The sequence below is a fragment of the Rhopalosiphum padi genome, chromosome 4 (genome assembly GCF_020882245.1).
Source record: "Rhopalosiphum padi isolate XX-2018 chromosome 4, ASM2088224v1, whole genome shotgun sequence".
Classification (NCBI taxonomy): domain Eukaryota; kingdom Metazoa; phylum Arthropoda; class Insecta; order Hemiptera; family Aphididae; genus Rhopalosiphum; species Rhopalosiphum padi.
This window is the reverse complement of record NC_083600.1, coordinates 39,940,692-39,961,553: the sequence shown is the minus strand read 5'-3', so window position 1 is coordinate 39,961,553 and position 20,862 is coordinate 39,940,692. Positions and strand designations below refer to the sequence as shown.

The following is a 20,862-nucleotide window of genomic DNA, read 5'->3' as shown; positions in this document are numbered from 1 at the left end:
TGTGCGTTTTTAAAAGAATTTTTCATTCAATGAAAATATTGGAAAATACATTATACCTTATATAAAACAATTAAAACAATGCGGTCCTGATTTAATAATCGGTGTTTCTGTGTATTATGCATTTCTATCAGCTATAAAAAATTCCATGCATATGATTTATATTTTATACTAATGAATTTGTTTAATAATATTGATCACTAAACATTGTTAATTTTTTTATAAAAAGTGAATACTTACCTAAGTCTAATGTAGGTATTTGGGATATTTTTTTTTTTTTTTTTACAATATACTAAATAATTATTTTGGAATATTTATATATTTTCATATATTATTAATAATAATTTTTAATCATACGGAAATCATTAAAATATAATAATAAACTTAATATAATATAACTATGAACTTGTATTTTAATATTTTTTAGTCTATAATTTTGATGAAATGAACAATTTAGTAGACTTCTATGAAATAGAATCGTATGAACTGAATTCATGCAATCCAGATTTGTATAATGGCCTGACTCCAATTACAAAAAGTGATATTTTAATTTAATTATTATTAATTTAAACAATTGATGTAATATTGTAATTAGAACTGTTAACAAATTTTGGGCAAAGTCTAAAATAATAAAAAAATTACAAAACCAATTAAAAATATTTTGTAGCAAAATGAGAATATAATAATTCATGAGTGGTTTGGTAAAACTCAAGAAAATTTAACATATTAGTTTTAATGTTACTGTATATTTGTTTTAACGAGGTATTAATATTTAATATTGATGATTTTAGGAAGAAGTAGTATCATATCTAAAAAAATCGAAAATACGTCTTACAAAACTAACCTTTTATATTGGAATGTACCCAATTGGCAATATTAACATCGATGCAACAATTTTTAATTTTTATACACAATTATCGTAAATTTAAAACATTTTTAGGAAAATACGTCATTTTATTAATTTATTACTTTTATTGTTGGGGTTATTTCGAGTGCGTTCCGTTTTTAATTTTTACCCTTTTCATAGTCCAAATACGTCCGCAGTTTTATCGACAATTTTTATTGAATAGCCGGAGTGCGTCCGCAGTCATATCGATAAATTAAATTAAATAGCCAGAGTGCGTCCTCGGTCCACAGCTATAGGTACCTATTTAAGATAAAATAATCGAATAAACCTTTCAAGATACAGGTTTGACGATCGAATATGGTGGTTAAAATGGCAGTTTACCAATTGCCCTTAAAATTACTTTTTTATATACCAATTGTGCTCTATACATTTTAGGGTCGATAGACCATTAAATGCACTCAAAATATTTTACAATACCTAAGGAATACTTATTACTTAGTTATGAATTTATGATTATATATAAAATGTATACACTAACTGATTTTTTGGTGAGTGTTAATAGGTACATAATAAAATATAAATAAATAAATAAATAATTTTTTTTCTTCAAATTCAACAAGTTATTTTACTTGCGTAAAAATAATAACGTTTCATAAAATTCCCGATACTGTTATAAAATATATTATAACTAGTAATCAATTGATGATAAATATGTTTTTAATTTTCAAGCCTTTAGTGTTTAGATTGTTTATAGCATTAGATCGAACAACAATATTTTCATACCTGAAAGTAGCCAAATTTGAATACAAGCACAATAATTGGAAAACTTTATTTTAGGCGCATTTGGTTCATGCCCATTAAAATCTACAACTATTATATTTTATAGCTATGATTGTGAATCAGTGGAAATTGTGGGGAAATCGCATTTCATTTTCGGCGGAGTACGATTGCGTGCGTTTTACTTTTTTAGGTATACGATTACACGCAGTGCCAGAAAAACAAGGAACATAATTTTAACTATTCGAAGCCGTACGATTGCGCGTGAAATTGGGTGTGACGTTGCAAAAATTTTTAGTAAACAAAATTTAAGTTATATCATAATTATTTTTAAAATTTAAATACAGATACAAATACATTTATTAAGTAACTAAGAATGAGAATAGAATGTAATAACAAGTAATAACTAAAAATTAACAACAACAATTTGTAATCATCTATGATCTTTTTATGAATTAAGTTTAAAAACAATAGTACCGATGGACACGAAATTAAACATATTTCACATATCTATCGTGTCTTACATATTTAAAAATAATACATAAATAATTAATAAATAATTAATAAAAAATATAGTTAAATTTATAAAATAATACAAAATGTTTCGTTTTTATTATTTGCCTGACTTGAAATAGGTAGGCATTTAAATAAATGTCTAGGCGGATAGTGGAATTGCATAAAAATTAAATTCTTTGATTGTATGCCTAAGTATTTAGTAAAATGATTGATTTTCCTACGACATATACATATTTAATAGATGTTATCGTTATAATTTATTAAGTTTTTACTTTTTGAAAGACACCGTGGAGTTTTAATTTTATATTCTTAGGCAGAATATTTTTCAGAGGTTTTCGAAACACAACAATTTAAATTCGGACAAGACATTTATGAGTTATAAGTAATAAGTATATAAAGTTCAGGTGAGTGGAGTACAAGGATAACCCGAAAAATGTTGGTCTCTACTCTGTTTACATAAAATTAAAATATTTTAAACTCATAAATTACTTGTCGGAATTTTGATAATTATGTATCGAAATATTCCAAAAAATATTATGCTTCAGAATATGAAATTAAAAATGGTTCTTATCATTCATGAAAATAAAATATTTAACAAGAACATTTTTTTTAAAAATGTATAATATTTTTTCAAAATATTATTAGATAATAAAATTATGAAAAAAATAATTACCATTTTAGTTCCCCAAATTATAATAAAAAACCGTAAACAGGCACTTTAAAATCTGTTTTGATAAAATATTATTATTTATTACGTTTTTTTTGTTTGAAATAATTTTTGCATTTTACCTATATACATAATTATTTATTTATTTTTTTTTTAATACTCTGACAGTTTAATTCTACAATAGGTAAATATTTATTTTATGATTATATTAGGCATATATACGGGAGAGATATTTAAAATGTTTTGATATATAATGATATTACCTAAATAATATAATTGACTATTAACAAAAATTAATTCACCTAAGAATTTATATTTTTAAAATCACCTTTTTATGGTGTTAGTAGTTTCTGGTCTTGGATCTGCTCAGTGAGTCGATGGCTTCAGACAATACAAACCAATAATCAAGTACGTATATTTTTTTAAGTACTTAGAGCTATTATTATGATTAGCTTTCCTGAGTAAGAATATATACGTCATTTCGTTGCGGTAATTTTGACGCTGCCACTTTTAGACGCGAGACAATGTCGACGATAAACAAAAATAAAATATATATGACATGCATAGAAGCCAATTTTAACGTGAAATCCGGGTGTCTGTATATTATAGCTTTTTTACTTGTATGGTCACATATATTTAAATGGTATACATTGGGCCCCCATACCAGTATTTTCAGTGGAGCCCAGTATTTCATTATATGAAATTAAAATTAAATAAATAAATAAATAAATATGTTTCATCATTATATTTATTACGGTTTGTCGTTCAATTATACTTATACACTGTAAATAGACGTGTGCGTTTGTGTACTTGTGTACTTTATATCATACAGTGAGCCGTACGTTTTTTAAACTTATAAATTAAAAAAAAATTCTATAACATGCCATTGAATTTTATAAAAAGTTAACGGGGAAAAGATCTCCTTAGGTTCATGGTGGATTTATTCATAAAAAAGATAGAGAAGGCGAAGAAAAATTTTTATCGAGATTATATATTTTATATTATATTATTCTATATATTATTTAAATAGAATAGTATTTTTATTAATTTTATTGTAAAAATATCGGAACGATATTGCACCATTTGCACAAAAATATTTTTTTTTTTAGTATTGAATATATTGTATATGATTTATTATGCAACTATAAAGTATCTAGGGTCTATATTATAATATATTATATGTTTATTATCCATCTCAAGTTTACAAGATAGATTAATATTAATTTAAGATACATTTTTTACGAAAATAATAAAGTTGCGTAGGTATAACAAGTATTGAAAGATTAAAAAATGTGTAACGAAATCATACCCAAAATTGATTTATGCAAATCTATTTTAAATGTTTGTAAGTCTCTGAAAGAAAACCCTATCAGAAACTTTGTATTAAATTGTAAATCCTTGGCTATATAATTGAACATTTTAAAATTTATAATTAACAAATTTAAATGATTTTGTCGAATTTTGAAAAAAAAATGTAACTTTAAATAGTAGTAAAAAGAATAATTTCTAGATACTTTTATATTTATAATTTGCTACAAGAAAAATTCATATGCGAAGTCTTGTATTAAGTTTTCTTGCGCTTTGATCAAGTCTTGTTTATTTCAAATGTTTTAAAAACTTAAAAATTGTAATTGCCTTTTATTTTTATTGTACATAGAAAAATACATTATTCGCGGAAGCCTTGAAATATCTATTTATTTAAATAATAAGGAGGTTGCAAAAGAGTTGTGTCTTGAGTTTATGTTCATTGAAACATGCCGGTGATAGTTAATGTCTCTGATCTTATATGAACTAGATACCATTATTGAATAATATATATGAGGTTTATTGTCTTGAAATAGTATTTTACTTCACAATGAGCAATATTATATACTACTCTCATTTACTTATTATTTGGAAATAAGACTAAATTATATAAGATAACTAGATAATTAAGATATCGTTTTATTTAAATAATTTTTTTTTTTAAGTCATGGAATTATAATTTGTTTATGTTTTTTTTTTTAGGGAAAATTTGTACTCAATGCAAAAAGTGGAATGATTTTTGTGATAACAGATCTCGATGACATTAATAACGACTGTCAGTGTGTTTCAGCGTTTAATGGATTTAAAAACATAATTGCTGGCTTCACTAATACTTCAGTTATACCATGTACACATTTTGACGTTGAATTAGAAGAAAATGAAAATAAATAACCAGCTATTTTATTAATTGTTTAATTTTTACTATAGTTAATCCAAATTTTAAATCATGTTTACTATTTTCCTGTCATATTGTAGACAAAAATTAAAATTAATTTGAATTCATAAATTGTATTTGTTCTAATAGACAACAGTAACTAGTTGAAGTCGTTATATATTATAATATCATTTCATCATATTTTATGACACAAGTGTGCTCAAAAAAATACGTTAAATTTATAAATGATTATAAACATTTTAATAATATACGTAATATAAAATTATAAATGTGCGAGGAAAAAAATAATATAATATAGATATAATATTATGTATAATTTAAGTCTTAGCGTGTTAGTTATTAACATAGGTAAGTCCCGAGAAGAATATTGTATCGAGGCAACATAATATTATGTTGTTTAATGCCGCCGCTGACGTGCGTGCGAAGTGAGTTCCGCTCATAGACCTATAAACTAGTTTATAGGTCTATGGTCCCGCGCTGCTGTTAAAGGTTTTGGAAGGAGCGTTATACCTAGATGTGAGGGCGAGACCGTTTTCGACCAAAAACGTATGCTTCCCTTATCGGTTTTTATATCGGTAAATTTAAAATAGGTCGGACGACTACGAGCTGGTTCCCAATTGTCGAATTTGTCGGTTGTCTACAGGTAACATATGAATATTGGTTCCCGCAAGCTTTTATGGTAATACTATCCTGTTAAATTAACTTTTCAAATTATTATCATATATTCAATCAGCAACAATTTTCTTCTCATTTTATACAGACTCAGGACACTATCTAGAATACCTATAGGTATGGTTAAAAATGTTGGTCAGTATAATATATTCATATTATACGCTACATACTCGTATGTATTGGTCAATAATAATATTTTTTCCTTACATTAATAACAATAATCATTTAGTGAAACTAAACAATTACTACTAGATACAACTAGATATAAAATTATATTTATAAACTTTTCCAGACATCGTAAAATCTAATAAGATTATCGATTTGTACATATTTCATATCAGTTGTATACTGATAAGTAATTTTATTTGGGAACCAATTCAAACAGTCGTATATTGATAAGTAATTTTTTCGGGAACCAATTCCGCATTACTCAATAAGTCGATTCCCTTTTCGACCAAAATTGTACCCTTCCTTTTTCGGCCATATTTAAAAAAGACAATTCCCTTTTTGACTAAAACAACAATTAATATAATATAAAATTATGTAAAAAATTAAATAATTGGTACTTATATAAAATTTATAAATCTATGGATATTATATAATTATATAATAATTGTTAAAATGATTAAAACTATAATTTATATACTTATACTTTTAATAATTTTCAAAATTATATGATTGCCATAATTATACAAAAATTTTATAAAAATTATGTATCAATTATTTTATTTTTTCTAATATATTATATAAATTTTCGTTTTGACAGAAAAGGGAAGGGTATGATGTGTAATCGTATGCATTACAAGTCTCCGTGGACTGGGCTTGAAATGTGGGCGGGAAAATTTTCGGCTAAAATGAAGCTTTCCCTTTTTGGCCAATTTTGAATGTCCGTTTTCGACCAGTACACTATTTGGTCACCAATGAAATATTCTTCACGTTTTTTTGTCGCATTCACAATTGTATAGATGTTAGATACCATACTTATGACATAATTTAACGTTATTTATCACTGGCCATTTAACTATTTTATATTATTATTATTTTCTAATTATGTAAAATGTTTAATCACTTAGATTACTTTATTGTATTTATATATATATATATATATATTGTCTAATTTAAAACCTAACCCTCCAACACAAGTCTCTGCTAGTAGGGGGTGATCGAACTTATTATGTTATATTTATGAGAACTATGTTGTTATTTGTTTGCAAATATATTATTAATATCATTATTATTATTGTTATTATTAATTGTTTATTGTTTTAGATCATTATTATAAATGTATTAAATTTAGGGAAATATATAATTTATCATCATATTTTAGTATTAATGTTATTCCAAAAGTAACCTAAAAATTTAAAATCAAGTACTTAATTGTTTTACACGGAATTAAGTAATTAACCAGGGCTCGGGACTTAAAATCAATAAAATAAGCATTTAAAAAACTTAAATTTGAGAAAAATTATTTAATCAAAAAATAAAAATCAATTTTTTTTACATGATAAAGTAGGTACTAAACATAATAATTTGTAACTGTGATAAAAATAATATAATTAAAGATTACAAAAAATATTGAAACACAATGATTAGGAAAACTTTCTAACTAAAAAATCGAGAAAAAATTTAAATCTTTATACAACAAAAAAAATCAAACTTCACTTTCGAGACATTTTGCCTTGTTGTTTATAGATTTTCTGAGGAATTTTCTGAAAAAAGTAGAAAAACTGGTCAAAAAAGCAAAAATGATCAGAAAAACTGGAAATAAGTATCTTTTTAATAAAAAATCGCTGAAAAAAGGCACTTTAAAATGTAATAATTGAAAGTGTTGTAACATGATATACACTTCAATAGAACTCTGCTACATTTTAAGTCAATCCATAAAAATAAGCAAATGTTTTAAGTCCCAAACCCTGATTATAATTATTAACTTGCATTTTAATATTCTTTTAGGATATAATTTTGAAGAATTGAACAACATAGTCGACTTTTATGAAATGGACACGTTTGGACTGAATGCATGCAATCCAGATTATTATAATGGCAGAACTCCAATTACAAAAAGAGAGCACGGTCGTAATTAATACTAAGGACTGGTAAAATATTTAATATTATTTTTAATATTGAATGTCCTCATAACTATAGAGGTATTTTATGGAAAATACGTTGTTGAAATTTTCGTACAAATTAAGTTAGATATAAATATGTATTGGAGTAATCGATCACCACTATTAATATTTTTTAAACATACTGTTTATTTGATTTAGATAATAAGAGAGACATATATAAAGACAAAAAAAAATGTTAAATGATGCAATATCAACAAATATTAAAATATAAGTAAAAATTCTTAAAAACATAAAAAGTAAAGCGCATAGTGTTGTAGGCACTAGACACTTTTAAAATATACATTTTTCAAGATCAATATCGTCGTAATAACTACTATTACAAAAATATATCATTTTATTTCTGCTATCAAAATATCATGTATACATTGTACATACCTACCATAATTTTGTTTCGTAATAAAATTGTTTTTAATATGCTCTTAATTTATTTTTTAGGAAGAAGTATTATCTTATCTAAAGGAATCAAAAATATGTTTTACAAAATTAGTTTTTGATATTGAACTGTACCCATTTAACTCCAATGGAACAACTTATTCTTCTTATGCTGAAGTATCGTAAATTTAAATACTTTTAAGTAAATATATTCCATTATTTCATTGCTTTAATTGTTTTAGATATGTTCAGGAAAATTTGATAATTCAACTTGGTGTGTGCAAACATCATTAGATTTTTATAAAAAGGTAAAGCAATAAATTTCCGATCGAAAATTTTAATAATATACAAACTAATTATAAATACGTACATGCAGTTATATGCATTTATGTACCAACAAATATTGTTTTATAAAAGATATAGTATGATCTATCTATTTTTTAATATTATTATAGTTTAAGCGATAACTGGAAAGTTCTAGTAATGTATCTCTAATGTAAAATTTGTAGATATTTAAACATGAACAATTTTTAACTTATTTTTGAAAATACATTTATGTATAATTGTACATATTAAATAAGCTTTTAATTGTTTTTTCAATAAGAAAATTAAAACCTACGACCATTAAACAAATTTACAAATGATCAAAAAAGTGGAATAATTGTTGCAATAATAGATCTCGATGACATTAATAATGACTGTGGGTGTACTGCGGCGTTCAATGGATTTGAAAACATATATGCTGGATTCACTAGTGGTTCAACATCACCATGCAAGAACTTTGACGTACAAACATAAAAATATTCAATTCAATAACCAATTATTGTATTAATTGTTAAATAAATATTGAAATTTCATCAAATTTAAATCTTGTTTATCAATGTTCTAGCATACAAAAATTCAAAATATTTTCTAATTACAAGACAAAAGTTGTATTAGATATTTTATCAAGCTACTAAAAATTCAAATATATTCTTGTTCTAACAGACAGCAGTAATTAGTTATAGTTATTATATTACATCGCATATACATTATAGTTTAAAATAACCAAACATCATTTGAATTATTGATATAATTAATGACACTTGTGTGAAATACCAAATATTCAATCACATAAAATATTCAATCTACATAGAATATGTACTTTCACCGTTAGATTAAGAAAATTGATACGTTTGCCATGTAATTAAAACCTATATTGTGTAACATTTATTTTAATTATTATACACTATTGTAATTAAACTGTAGACAAATCTAGTGAGAATATTAATTTGAAGAGAGGTTATAACGACGCACAGTTATGTGTAGTTATAAATATAATATTAATTTAATGGATTTCAGTTATATCTATTCATTTATTTCTTTATCTGTAATATTATTTATATACAATTAGTTCTGAGGCCGGTTGTGAGATACGTTAATGCATTAATTATATAGTGTATAAAAGATAAAAACATCTGTAGGTACCTACGATGGAGTAATGATATCAGATATCCAATAGGTGTTTACTACTGCAACAGCATGACAGCTTTTTTTTAAAAAAAAGATATCCATACATTCCATCAACTCAAACATGGGATTTAGAAATACGCAGTTGGTGCCATCTGCACCGTGTAACGTGATAGCTGGACTGTTTTGCAGGAAAAGGATGCCACACGCGTCGTCACGTTATGATGTTCCATTTGTGAACCCGTGAATGTTCGTCTGCAAAAAAACGCCGACTTTCCACTATTCGTTCACAGTCAATGTGAGTATGTGTTTTTGAAGCTTGCGAAATCATCACATCGCTTTCGAGCGCGTTACAAAATGCCGAGTGCTTAGGGTCGTATAAACTCAAGGTTAGTGTTTTTGCTTCCCTATTCCTACTAATTGCTATTTATGAGTTCTATTGACAAACATCGGGAAAACCGGAAAAATGATATGTCTCAATTCCTATTTATACGGGTTGAATACTTGAATGTGATAAGAGACTACATATACTATTATACTTTGTCAAAATTAAACAACATTAACATATAGTCTATTCAAAATAAGACCGGACCTTGGCGGTGACCAGTTTTCGTTCGCGACGCAGAAATAAGCCACGCCTATGCGCACAACTCGGCCGCCGAGGTCCGGTCTTATTTTGAATAGACTATACACATGTTTATTAATATTATTTTATTGTTATAATATTATAAGTTTTAACTTTTTGGAAAGACAATATACTATTTTAATTTCATATTGTATCGAGATGTTTCCAGAAACATACAAATTGAAATGAGGACAAGACATTTTTGAGTTATAACTTTATAAGTATTTAAATTTCAGGCGAGTGGATTACGAAGGTACCCCAAAATAATTGGTCTATTATTCCGCTTACATAAAACTTACAAAATACTTATAATTCGTAAATTATAATTTGTCAAAATATTGATTTTTATATATCGAAATACTCGGAATAATATTTTCATTGGGAGAATGAAGTTATAAATGTTTCTTGTCGTTCATAAAAGTAAAATATTTTAAAATATATACCGATAACATTTTTTAAAAATTTATAATTTTTTTCTCAAAAACTTTAATAGATTATGATATAATGAACGTTCGATAAACTAATTATTATTATAGTTTCCCAATTATTATAAATATTGTGAATACTTTAAAATGTGTTTGGATAAAACATTAATATTTATTACGTTTTTGTTTGTTTGTAAAACATCTGCATTTTACTTGTATCTAATTATTTATTTATTTGTTGTACATAGTTTGACAATGTAATGTTAAAATGAATATTTATTTTACAACTACAACAGATACGAGGGGGGATATTTAAAATGTTTTGAATTTTTATGATATTATATAATATAATTAATTATTTACACAAAATAATTCGTCTATGAATTTACAGTTAAAATCAATTTTTACTGTGTTCGTAGTTTTCTGGTCTTGGATATAAGTATATAATTTATTTATTTTAAACTATAAAACAATGATTTTGTACTTGTTATTTTTTTATTTCCTCGGTTTGTCGTCGGCTACAGACACTTCAAATACTTCAGACATAACCAGTACAGGCGGTTCAAACTCAAGTACGTATATTCTTTTAAATACTTTTTCTTTTTCTTTTTTTTTTACTAACATAGAAAATGTACAACCTGTAGCAATGCATGTACAATAAGCAAATAGGATAAACATGATGGAGAATATTTACATGATACTAATATTTACGAGGATGGAGGCTGTCCAGTGATAGATATAATTAAAGCTATTATTATTATAAGATTTCCCAAGTTCTACCGAAACAGTTATATAGCACCACGTCATTAAAACTCTTTTTTTAAACTTATTACTTATTTAATATTTTATACGATCATTATGTATCTATAAAGTATCTAGACCAGCTATATTACATATTATATGTTTATTAATCATCTCAAGTTTACAAGATAACATTATTTTCTTATGAAAATAATAGAATTGTATAAAAAGTATGGATAGATTATGAAACACGAAACGAAATAAAATCATACCAAAACTAAGCATTATACAAATCTATTTTAAATATTATTGGGATTGGGCATGATAATTGTATAAGATAATCTGTGTTACATTTTCTATTCACGGCTATACAAGTTGAACATTTTAAAATTTTTATCAACAATATAATTCGCAAATTTAAATGACTGACGGTTTAAAAACGTACAGCGTTACGTCGCTCTCGCCACAGAGCCTTTTTAAGTGAACGATTGCTTTCTCTGACTGCCGTCACTGATTCAGGGTTGGAGGATCAAGGGCCCTGTTAATGCCCTCTTCCTCGACCGGATCCAATTTGATCTCCAACAGGTCGTCCACGTCCTGCACTTTAACGCATTGCATGGAAGAAAGGAAATGGTTGACTGGCTGGGCGGCGGCTCCTACCACCGACTTAACCGACGGCTTTGGTCACTGGTCTAAGTCGAAAAACATATAGCGGCGTTAATACAGGCACAGTAAGCTCTGTATTCCAACTATACGGGAATTCCGACCTAGTCCCGGCTGCTTAAGCTCGGCAGTGAGATTGTCGCGGCCGGGTCCCTTATCTGCACCGGTAACAGCTCATTGTTTTTGCAGTTGGTCTTTTGCGTGCTATGACGTTTAGCGACTTTGCAGTAGTTGTTATTTTCTTTTTATGGCTGAAGTGTATTGGAGATTGGTCAGGAGATGTGCTTGTTATTTTTTATGTCTTTAATTTTTTATTTTTAAAAGGTGTGAAACACAGGGTTTACAAAATACATGCGCCGCGCCGCGCACTGTCGGTAATAACCGTCGCGTGTGATGATCGTCGACACGATCGTAGAGGTAATGAAATACCGGTTGCGCGCTCTAGCGGTCATAGTATTCGTTTCAATTCATCCGAACGATATAACACCTCGTCATTAAATTTTTTTTTTTATTACTGTTATTGAATATATTTTTTAAGATTTGTTAAGTAATTATAAAGTACCTAGGATAGAGCTGTATAATACATTACAGGTATACGTGTATTATTCATCTTATAAAAGCCAATAAGATAATATTATATTACATTTTTTACGACAATAATAAAATTGCGTAAGTATAATACGTTTTGAGAAACTATGAAATGTGCAACGAAAAAAAATCATACCGAAACTGTATATTATGCAAATATATTTTAAATATTATTTGGTTTCTATAAAAAATCTTAAGAGAATCTTTGTATTATATTTTCTATTTTTGGCTATAAAAATTGAAGATTTTAAGCCTTCTAACTAATATAAAATACACAAATTTACATGATTTTTGATTAGTTTTTTTTATGTTTAACTTCAAATACTATTAAAATGAATGGTTTTTAAAATTTTTTTTGTACAACGAATAAAAACAAGATCGATTATCTCAGAAACTGATTTTGTGTAATATAAAAATATTATAAAATATTCTAGTATTTTATAATTTTTGATTCAAAGATGAGTAATGAATGTATTCAATTTTATTGATTCTATTGAATAGAAAATTAGACTTAAATTATAATAGCTTAAAGCTATTAATTAGCAATTGAAATTTTACGATTATTTTTCTTATAAAAGTTGATAAAAATTGTTTAAATGTGTAAACAATTCTGAAAATTTTTTCATAAATTTTCCAACATTTGTCAAATACTCGAAAACAATAAGTTATGTTGTAGAAAGAAATTCATAAAAAATTTTCTATACCAAAGATTTGAAAATTTAATACAAGGTCGCTTATAAATTCTTCAATCTATATTTAAACAAAATTTTCTACGTGAAAGTCGCTAATTTCGCGAGCTTATGAATTTAAGATTTTTACAATAATGAGTATACAGTTGTATTATAGCAGTAGTGACTTTATTGGCTAATTGAAGAGCTTGAGGAAAATATGTATTTCTTTTTATTTTTATTATTATTTGTGTGATATTAATTATACAATTATTGGCAAATTGTCATAGAATTGACAAATATGGTTAAATTTTGAATTTAAAAACTATTACAATAATTTTTGTCGTATACTATTTGTTATTTATAAACCACTACAAAAATAAATATTTTATCCATACAAATAGCTAAAAATTATTGATTTAAATATTTTAAATAATAAAGACAAATATTATACATTTGAAATGTATTTTTAGTGCAGCTGTTAAGATTTGATATATCTATCGCCCATGACTAATACTTAGTAACTTTTTAGATTATGTTATACATTTTAAAACCTAAATTAGAAAAAGAGAATACATTTTTGAAAAAATACATACTTTAATGAATTTCCTGAAAATTTAATTTTGATTGCTGATAAAAAAATTATATAATTATGCGTTTTTGATATTTTTTATTTGCTTTAAAAAATAATATTTAAAGAACCTATTACTTAAACATATGAATGTTTTAACTCACTCATTCAAATATTTAATAATTATATAATATATTGAATAATTAAAAATCTTACAGTTATTCATTTTAAAATTACAAAAAAAAAAAAAAACAAATAAATTTTTGCTAGATACTAATTTTATACGTATATATTTTCCAATTTTCTCAATATTTTTTTTCAAAATGTTAATATTCATTACTACAATATGTCAAACAAAATAAAATTAATTCATGACAAAATAAATAAATTTAAATTGACCCTTATTATTGTGGATTAATGTAAATAATTATAATTTTACTAATTTAACTTTTTTAAAAATTAAAACTAATGTAATAACAATTATTTTAATGTATATTACAGATAATTTACACAATTCATAATAGCGATAATAGTAAATTATTATGTATATTTATGGATAACATTGTTTTTTAATTATTTAGGTATTTCTACCCAAGTAATGTGCTACTTCAAAGGAAATTTGGACCTTTCTGATTCTACTTTAGTTAATTTAGATCCTGCAAAATTTCCAAAAGAATGTGATGTAATAATTTATAGTCGATTTTCAGTCAACATGTATTCCGAAGTAGATTGTGATGATGGTAATTTTTTTATTATTATTATTGAATATATTTGCATACTAGAATCATAGATATCGAGAATTCAAATATGTTTTGTTTTATGAACTTATGATGTAATATAAAAAAAATAATAACACATTTTAGAAATAAAATTGTTTCTTTAGAAATGTATGTTATTAATGTGTTCTTAATTAAAATAAATATGTAACATAATAATTGTAAATTATTTCTTAATTTATTTATATAGTTTAAAATTACAAAACATATTATATCTACAGACAATATAAATATGTTCTAGAACTGCTCAAATCAGTAACAGACTTAAAAAAACCTGTGATTTTGACAATTAAACGAGATAAAGGCAACACTGATTGGAGTAAGATATTGAACACTGATGGCAATGCTGACGAAACAAAGATGTTATGCGATTTCGCATCAAGCCATAATGTTGCGGGATACCTTGTAACTACGATTGCGCCAGAATCCGTATGTATTCAAAGTGTAATTATAGATCAGTTATCATAATGATATTACTTTGGACTAATTAATTCAATGATATTATTCAGTATAGTTATCATGAAAGTAAAGTAGTATGACGATTACATATTTCTAACTCGTCGTAAATGACATAGATGTCACACTCAGCTAATCTGCTTATGTAAACAAGACACATTAGCACTGAGTACGAGTGTATTAAGACGTGTTATTGATATTATTTAGTAGTCGAGTTTTTAATAGCGAATCGGATACTGGAGAGCATCTCTACTTTTTAAAAATACTACTTCAATTATTTTGCCAAACGATATAATAGCCTACTTTATAGTTAAATCATAATAATTAAATTGTTCAACTCGTACTCCACTACTCGTGTGATCATGACGACCATTGATTTGGCTCCTAAGAAAGGCAATATTGAATTGGCTTCTAATATAATTTTCAACAAGTGTTTCTCAAAATATAAAAATTGAAATAATACACAACTTTAATATTTTTAGCTACTCAATACATGAAATAATGAAAATTATATTGAAAATAATTCTTTATTCCCACCTCTAATATGGGCAGAAAAAAGCAGTAGTGTCTGTCGTTCTACTAATTCATGTGAATTTTTTCACTTAAAATTGAATACCCTATTTTGTTCTACGTCCAAATATTTATTTATAATATCACGGATGTATTTTATGGCATTCAAGCGGATACTGCAATTATTATAAGACGCTCCATTGTACAAAGACCACACAAAACAAATATTCAAGAAAAAATACAATTGATAGACAGTCAAATTTAGATTATGTATAATTTAATTTATTTTTGAACTTGACTACAAAATAATAATTAAATTACTCAACTCGTATTTCACTATGCTTGTGATCTTAATTAATATTATGCCAGGTTCACTCAAGAATAGCTTTCCTCAGCTGATAGTATACTGTATAGTATAAGTAACATTTAAAAATTAAATAAACCTTTGTATACATTTCTATATTTACAGTATATTTATTATTTATTTTTTTGGGAACTCAAAATTGTGTGCTGTTTTTGTCCGTTATTAGCCGTGGGTTGGATTTGATGAAAGAATTGGAAAAAACATTATACCTTATATAAAACAATTAAAAAAATGCGGTTTAATAATCGGTGTTTCTATATATACAAGTCCATCATCTATGAAAAATCCATGTGGTATGTGATATGTGTTATATTTTGTAATCCTAAATACTGAAATCATTCAATTATAATAAGTACTTCAATACTGTGAAGTTTTTAGTTTTTTTATTGATGTATCGATAATAATGCTCTAGATTTAATTTGAAAAATTATCAATTGTTAATTGTTTTAGATAATTATTGTAAGTGAATTATATTTAGGGTAATAACTAATTAATCATTATACTTTAGTATTAATGTTGTTCCAATAGTAACCTAAAATTCTAAAATCAATAGCCATTAATTGTTTTATATGAATTAAGGATATTATAACTATTAACTTGCAGTTTAATGTTTTTTTTAAGTCTATAATTTTGATGAATTGAATGACATAGTAGACTTCTATGAAATACTTACGTGGGAGTTGAATTCATGCGATCCAAATTATTATAATGGCAGAGTTCCAATTTCACTATCTGATCACGGCTCTCATTACTACTACGGAATGGTAAAATATTAAATGTTATTACTTTCCTTTTTAATTACTCCATTAACAACATACTATTAATAAATTATTATCAGCCGGGAATACTTTAAGACTTAAAGGAATACAAATATTTTTTCATAGTTTGGTTATTATTATGTATCCTATACTTTTCTAGATATAATATCATAATTTATAATAATTATTCAATTAATTTGGTTAAAAATACAATATGTACATATAAAATGTGATGATGTAATTTCTTATAAACTAATTTTTATTTTACTTTTCTCCTTCCATATTATTACTTTCTACCAAGTTATATAGTCTTAGTATTAGCATCTTATTGTCACTATATTATTGTATAACTTCTTTTAATATGTCATAATCGAAATCATATTGTACAACTTTTTATTATTGTACCGTTTAGATTAAAATTACGTCTGTTATTATATATAAAATTAATAAAAAAATATTGGATGTCCTCATTAACATAGAGGTTTTTATGTGGAAAATATGTTGTTACAATTTTCGTACGAATTAAGTTAGATATAAATATGTATTCGGAAAAACTATACTGCTGGTTCTTAATTTATTTATCGATTCTATTCTATTATATTAAAATATTAAATTCGCGTTAAGCAAATCTTTTTTATTAATATATTTCATCATATTGTCAACCATATTCCTATATCAATCATTCCGATATTTTAATTTAATTCTTACGAGTTCAAGAAATTGATATAATATTATAATTAGAACTGCCGAAAAATGTCGTGAAAAATGAGGATAAAATATTCCAAGAATGGTTTAGAATGAGTCAAGAAAATATAATTTTTAAGTTATAGTGGCACTATAGTATTGTTTTTAATATGCTCTAAATTTATTTTTTAGGAAGAAGTCGTATCTTATCTAAAGGAATCGAAAATATGTCTTACAAAACTAACCTTTATTATTGAAATGTACCCGACTTTCAAGGATGCAACAACTTTTAATTCTTATGCTCAAGTATCGTAAATTTAAATACTTGTACTTTTAAGTAAATATTTTCTATTATTTCATTGATTTAATTGTTTTAGGTATGTTCAGGACAATTTGATAATTCAACTTGGTGTGTGCAAACATCATTAGATTTTTATCATAAGGTAAAGCAATACATTTTGGATCAAAAATTTTAATAATATACAAACTAATTATAAATTCATGCAGTTATATGCATTATGTACAAACAGCTATTGTTTTATAAAAGATATAGTATGGTCTATCTATTTTTTTATATCATTATAGTTTAAGCGATAACTTCTTGTAATGTGTCTCAAATGTGAAATTTGTAAATATTTAAATATGAACAATTTTTAACTTATTTTTGAAAATACATTCACGTCTTAATGTACATATTAAGGTTTTAATTGTTTTTTCAATAAGGAAATTAAAAACTACGAGTATTAAACAAGTATTAGAGTTGTTGTGGTGCATTTTGTGTAAAAAATATGTCAGTTGTTCAAAAACCGTATGCAGTGTATGTTGTCCGAGATTTTAAGATCATAACAAAAACACTTCGTCAAACTACGTGTAAGAACCGGCAAAGTAAAAAAAAAAAATTGATCTTTAAGCACTATAACGATGTGATATCATAAATAAATGCTAAGTAATTTGATTTAAAGACCTAAAGTATACTTATTTTGTTTCAATAATTTATCTACTTTCTCATTAAAATGTTTGGACGTTTCTTTTAATAACTTAATTTCTAACCGTACGATTTTGATGATTTTTGCAAAAGGATGATCTGCACAATTTGTCCTATTTTTTCTAATTTATTAGGTATTAATTGATTTAGTAGATATTTAGTTAGATTTGGTTAAAAAAAACACCAAATTTTACACTGTTTAAATGGTAAACTGCTTCGAGATAATAATATAATAATATACACCGTCGTGTCACTACTATATCTTTTTTACTTAGCTCGTGCTACGACTGCGGCGCTGGATCATATTGATGTTTGTAATCATTTTAAATTCAAAATATAAATTTCAAAATTGAATTGGATATTGGTTGTTATAAGTTATTCATTATTAAGCGTGAATATTGATTACATCCCTAGACATGTCCCCATTAAATGTTGGTCATAATTTATTATTTTATACATTATAATTTATATTTTGTGTTCATTGCAAACATTTTGTCGGTGATAATATAAGAGTTAATGTTTTTAACTGTAACATGAATAAGATACAATGATTAAATAATAAATAGTATCTTACTATTTTATGTTTTGTGATTAAAAATAGTCACTGAAACGAAAGTATTATATACGTAGCTACAATATGACTTTAGTATTATCTCAATAATTATAAGATTTAGATAATAAAGATATCATTTTATTTAAATAGTTATTTTATTAAAAATCATGTTTGTTATATTTTTTTATGGGGTTTTTTTAGGGAAAATTTGTAAAGGATCAAAAAAGTGGAATAATTGTTGCGTTAATAGATCTCGATGACGTTAATAACGACTGTGGGTGTACTGCGGAGTTCAATGGATTTAAAAACATAATTGCTGGATTCACTAGTGGTTCAACATCACCATGCAAGCATTTTGACGTTCAAACACTTGAATATCCATTGCAATAACCAGTTATTGTATTATATGATAAATAAATATTGAAATTTAACCAAATTTAAATCTTTTTTACCAATGTTCTAGCATACAAAAATTCAAAATATTGAAATATATAATTCAAAGACTAAAGTTGTATGAGATTTTTTATCAGGCTTAAATTCAAATTTATTGTTGTTCTAATAGACAGAAGTAATTAGTTATAGTTATTATATTATATTACATCGTATCATTATTGTTTAAAATAACAAAACATTTAATTTATTATACATTTTAAATTTGTGTTAAATACAAAATATTCAATTAAATAAAATATTCAATCCACATAGAATATGTACTTATACCGTTAGATTAAGAAAATTGATACGTTTGCCATGTATAATTAAAATCTATGTTGTGTAATATTTATTTTAATTATTATACACTATTGTAATTAAACTGTAGAAAATCGAGTGAGAATAAGTAGATACGGTGTGGTTGCATTTTGAAGAGAGGTTATAACGACGCACTGTTATGTGTAGTTATAACATATGTACCTACGATGGAGTAATTATATCAGATATCCAATAGGTGTTTATTAGTTATTACTACAACAGCATGACAGCTTTTTTTTAAAAAAAAGATATTCATACATTCCATCAACTCAAACATGGGATTTAGAAACTTTCCGAAATACGCAGTTGGTGCCATCTGCACCGTGTAACGTGTGGACTGTTTTGCAGGAAAAGGATGCCACACGCGTCGTCACGTTATGATGTTCCATTTGTGAACCCGTGAATGTTCGTCTGCAAAAAAACGCCGACTTTCCACTATTCGTTCACAGTCAATGTGAGTATGTGTTTTTGAAGCTTGCGAAATCATCACATCGCTTTCGAGCGCGTTACAAAATGCCGAGTGCTTAGGGTCGTATAAACTCAAGGTTAGTGTTTTTGCTTCCCTATTCCTACTAATTGCTATTTATGAGTTCTATTGACAAACATCGGGAAAACCGGAAAAATGATATGTCTCAATTCCTATTTATACGGGTTGAATACTTGAATGTGATAAGAGACTACATATACTATTATACTTTGTCAAAATTAAACAACATTAACATATAGTCTATTCAAAATAAGACCGGACCTTGGCGGTGACCAGTTTTCGTTCGCGACGCAGAAATAAGTCACGCCCATGCGCACAACTCGGCCGCCGAGGTCCGGTCTTATTTTGAATAGACTATACACATGTTTATTAATATTATTTTATTGTTATAATATTATAAGTTTTAACTTTTTGGAAAGACAATATACTATTTTAATTTCATATTGTATCGAGATGTTTCCAGAAACATACAAATTGAAATGAGGACAAGACATTTTTGAGTTATAACTTTATAAGTATTTAAATTTCAAGCGAGTGGATTACGAAGGTACCCCAAAATAATTGGTCTATTATTCCGCTTACATAAAACTTACAAAATACTTATAATTCGTAAATTATAATTTGTCAAAATA

At 25.7% G+C, this 20,862-nt stretch overlaps 1 protein-coding gene and 1 long non-coding RNA gene across 2 annotated transcripts; both read left to right on the top strand.

Moving 5' to 3' along the window:
- The first annotated feature begins 3,050 nt into the window (after window positions 1-3,050).
- On the top strand, window positions 3,051-8,990 carry LOC132930836 (uncharacterized). Its single transcript, XR_009662285.1, has 5 exons — window positions 3,051-3,212; window positions 4,812-7,772; window positions 8,241-8,354; window positions 8,420-8,485; window positions 8,782-8,990. It is a non-coding gene; the product is annotated as an uncharacterized LOC132930836 (long non-coding RNA).
- A 2,014-nt stretch (window positions 8,991-11,004) lies between these two features.
- Window positions 11,005-19,700, top strand: LOC132930328 (uncharacterized). Its single transcript, XM_060996157.1, has 8 exons — window positions 11,005-11,248; window positions 14,489-14,647; window positions 14,925-15,112; window positions 16,180-16,306; window positions 16,635-16,777; window positions 17,648-17,761; window positions 17,833-17,898; window positions 19,195-19,700. Exons 1-8 carry the CDS (start codon window positions 11,149-11,151, stop codon window positions 19,381-19,383), a joined length of 1,086 nt encoding a protein of 361 aa, XP_060852140.1. The 5' UTR covers window positions 11,005-11,148; the 3' UTR covers window positions 19,384-19,700.
- The last annotated feature ends 1,162 nt before the right edge of the window (window positions 19,701-20,862 follow it).

Coding starts and splice junctions, on each gene's coding strand:
- LOC132930328 (XM_060996157.1), top strand. CDS start 11,149: ATGATTTTGTACTTGTTATTTTTTTATTTCCTCGGTTTGTCGTCGGCT. Junction 16,307..16,634: donor ATCTATGAAAAATCCATGTG/GTATGTGATATG, acceptor GTTTTTTTTAAG/TCTATAATTTTGATGAATTG. Junction 16,778..17,647: donor CTCATTACTACTACGGAATG/GTAAAATATTAA, acceptor TTTATTTTTTAG/GAAGAAGTCGTATCTTATCT.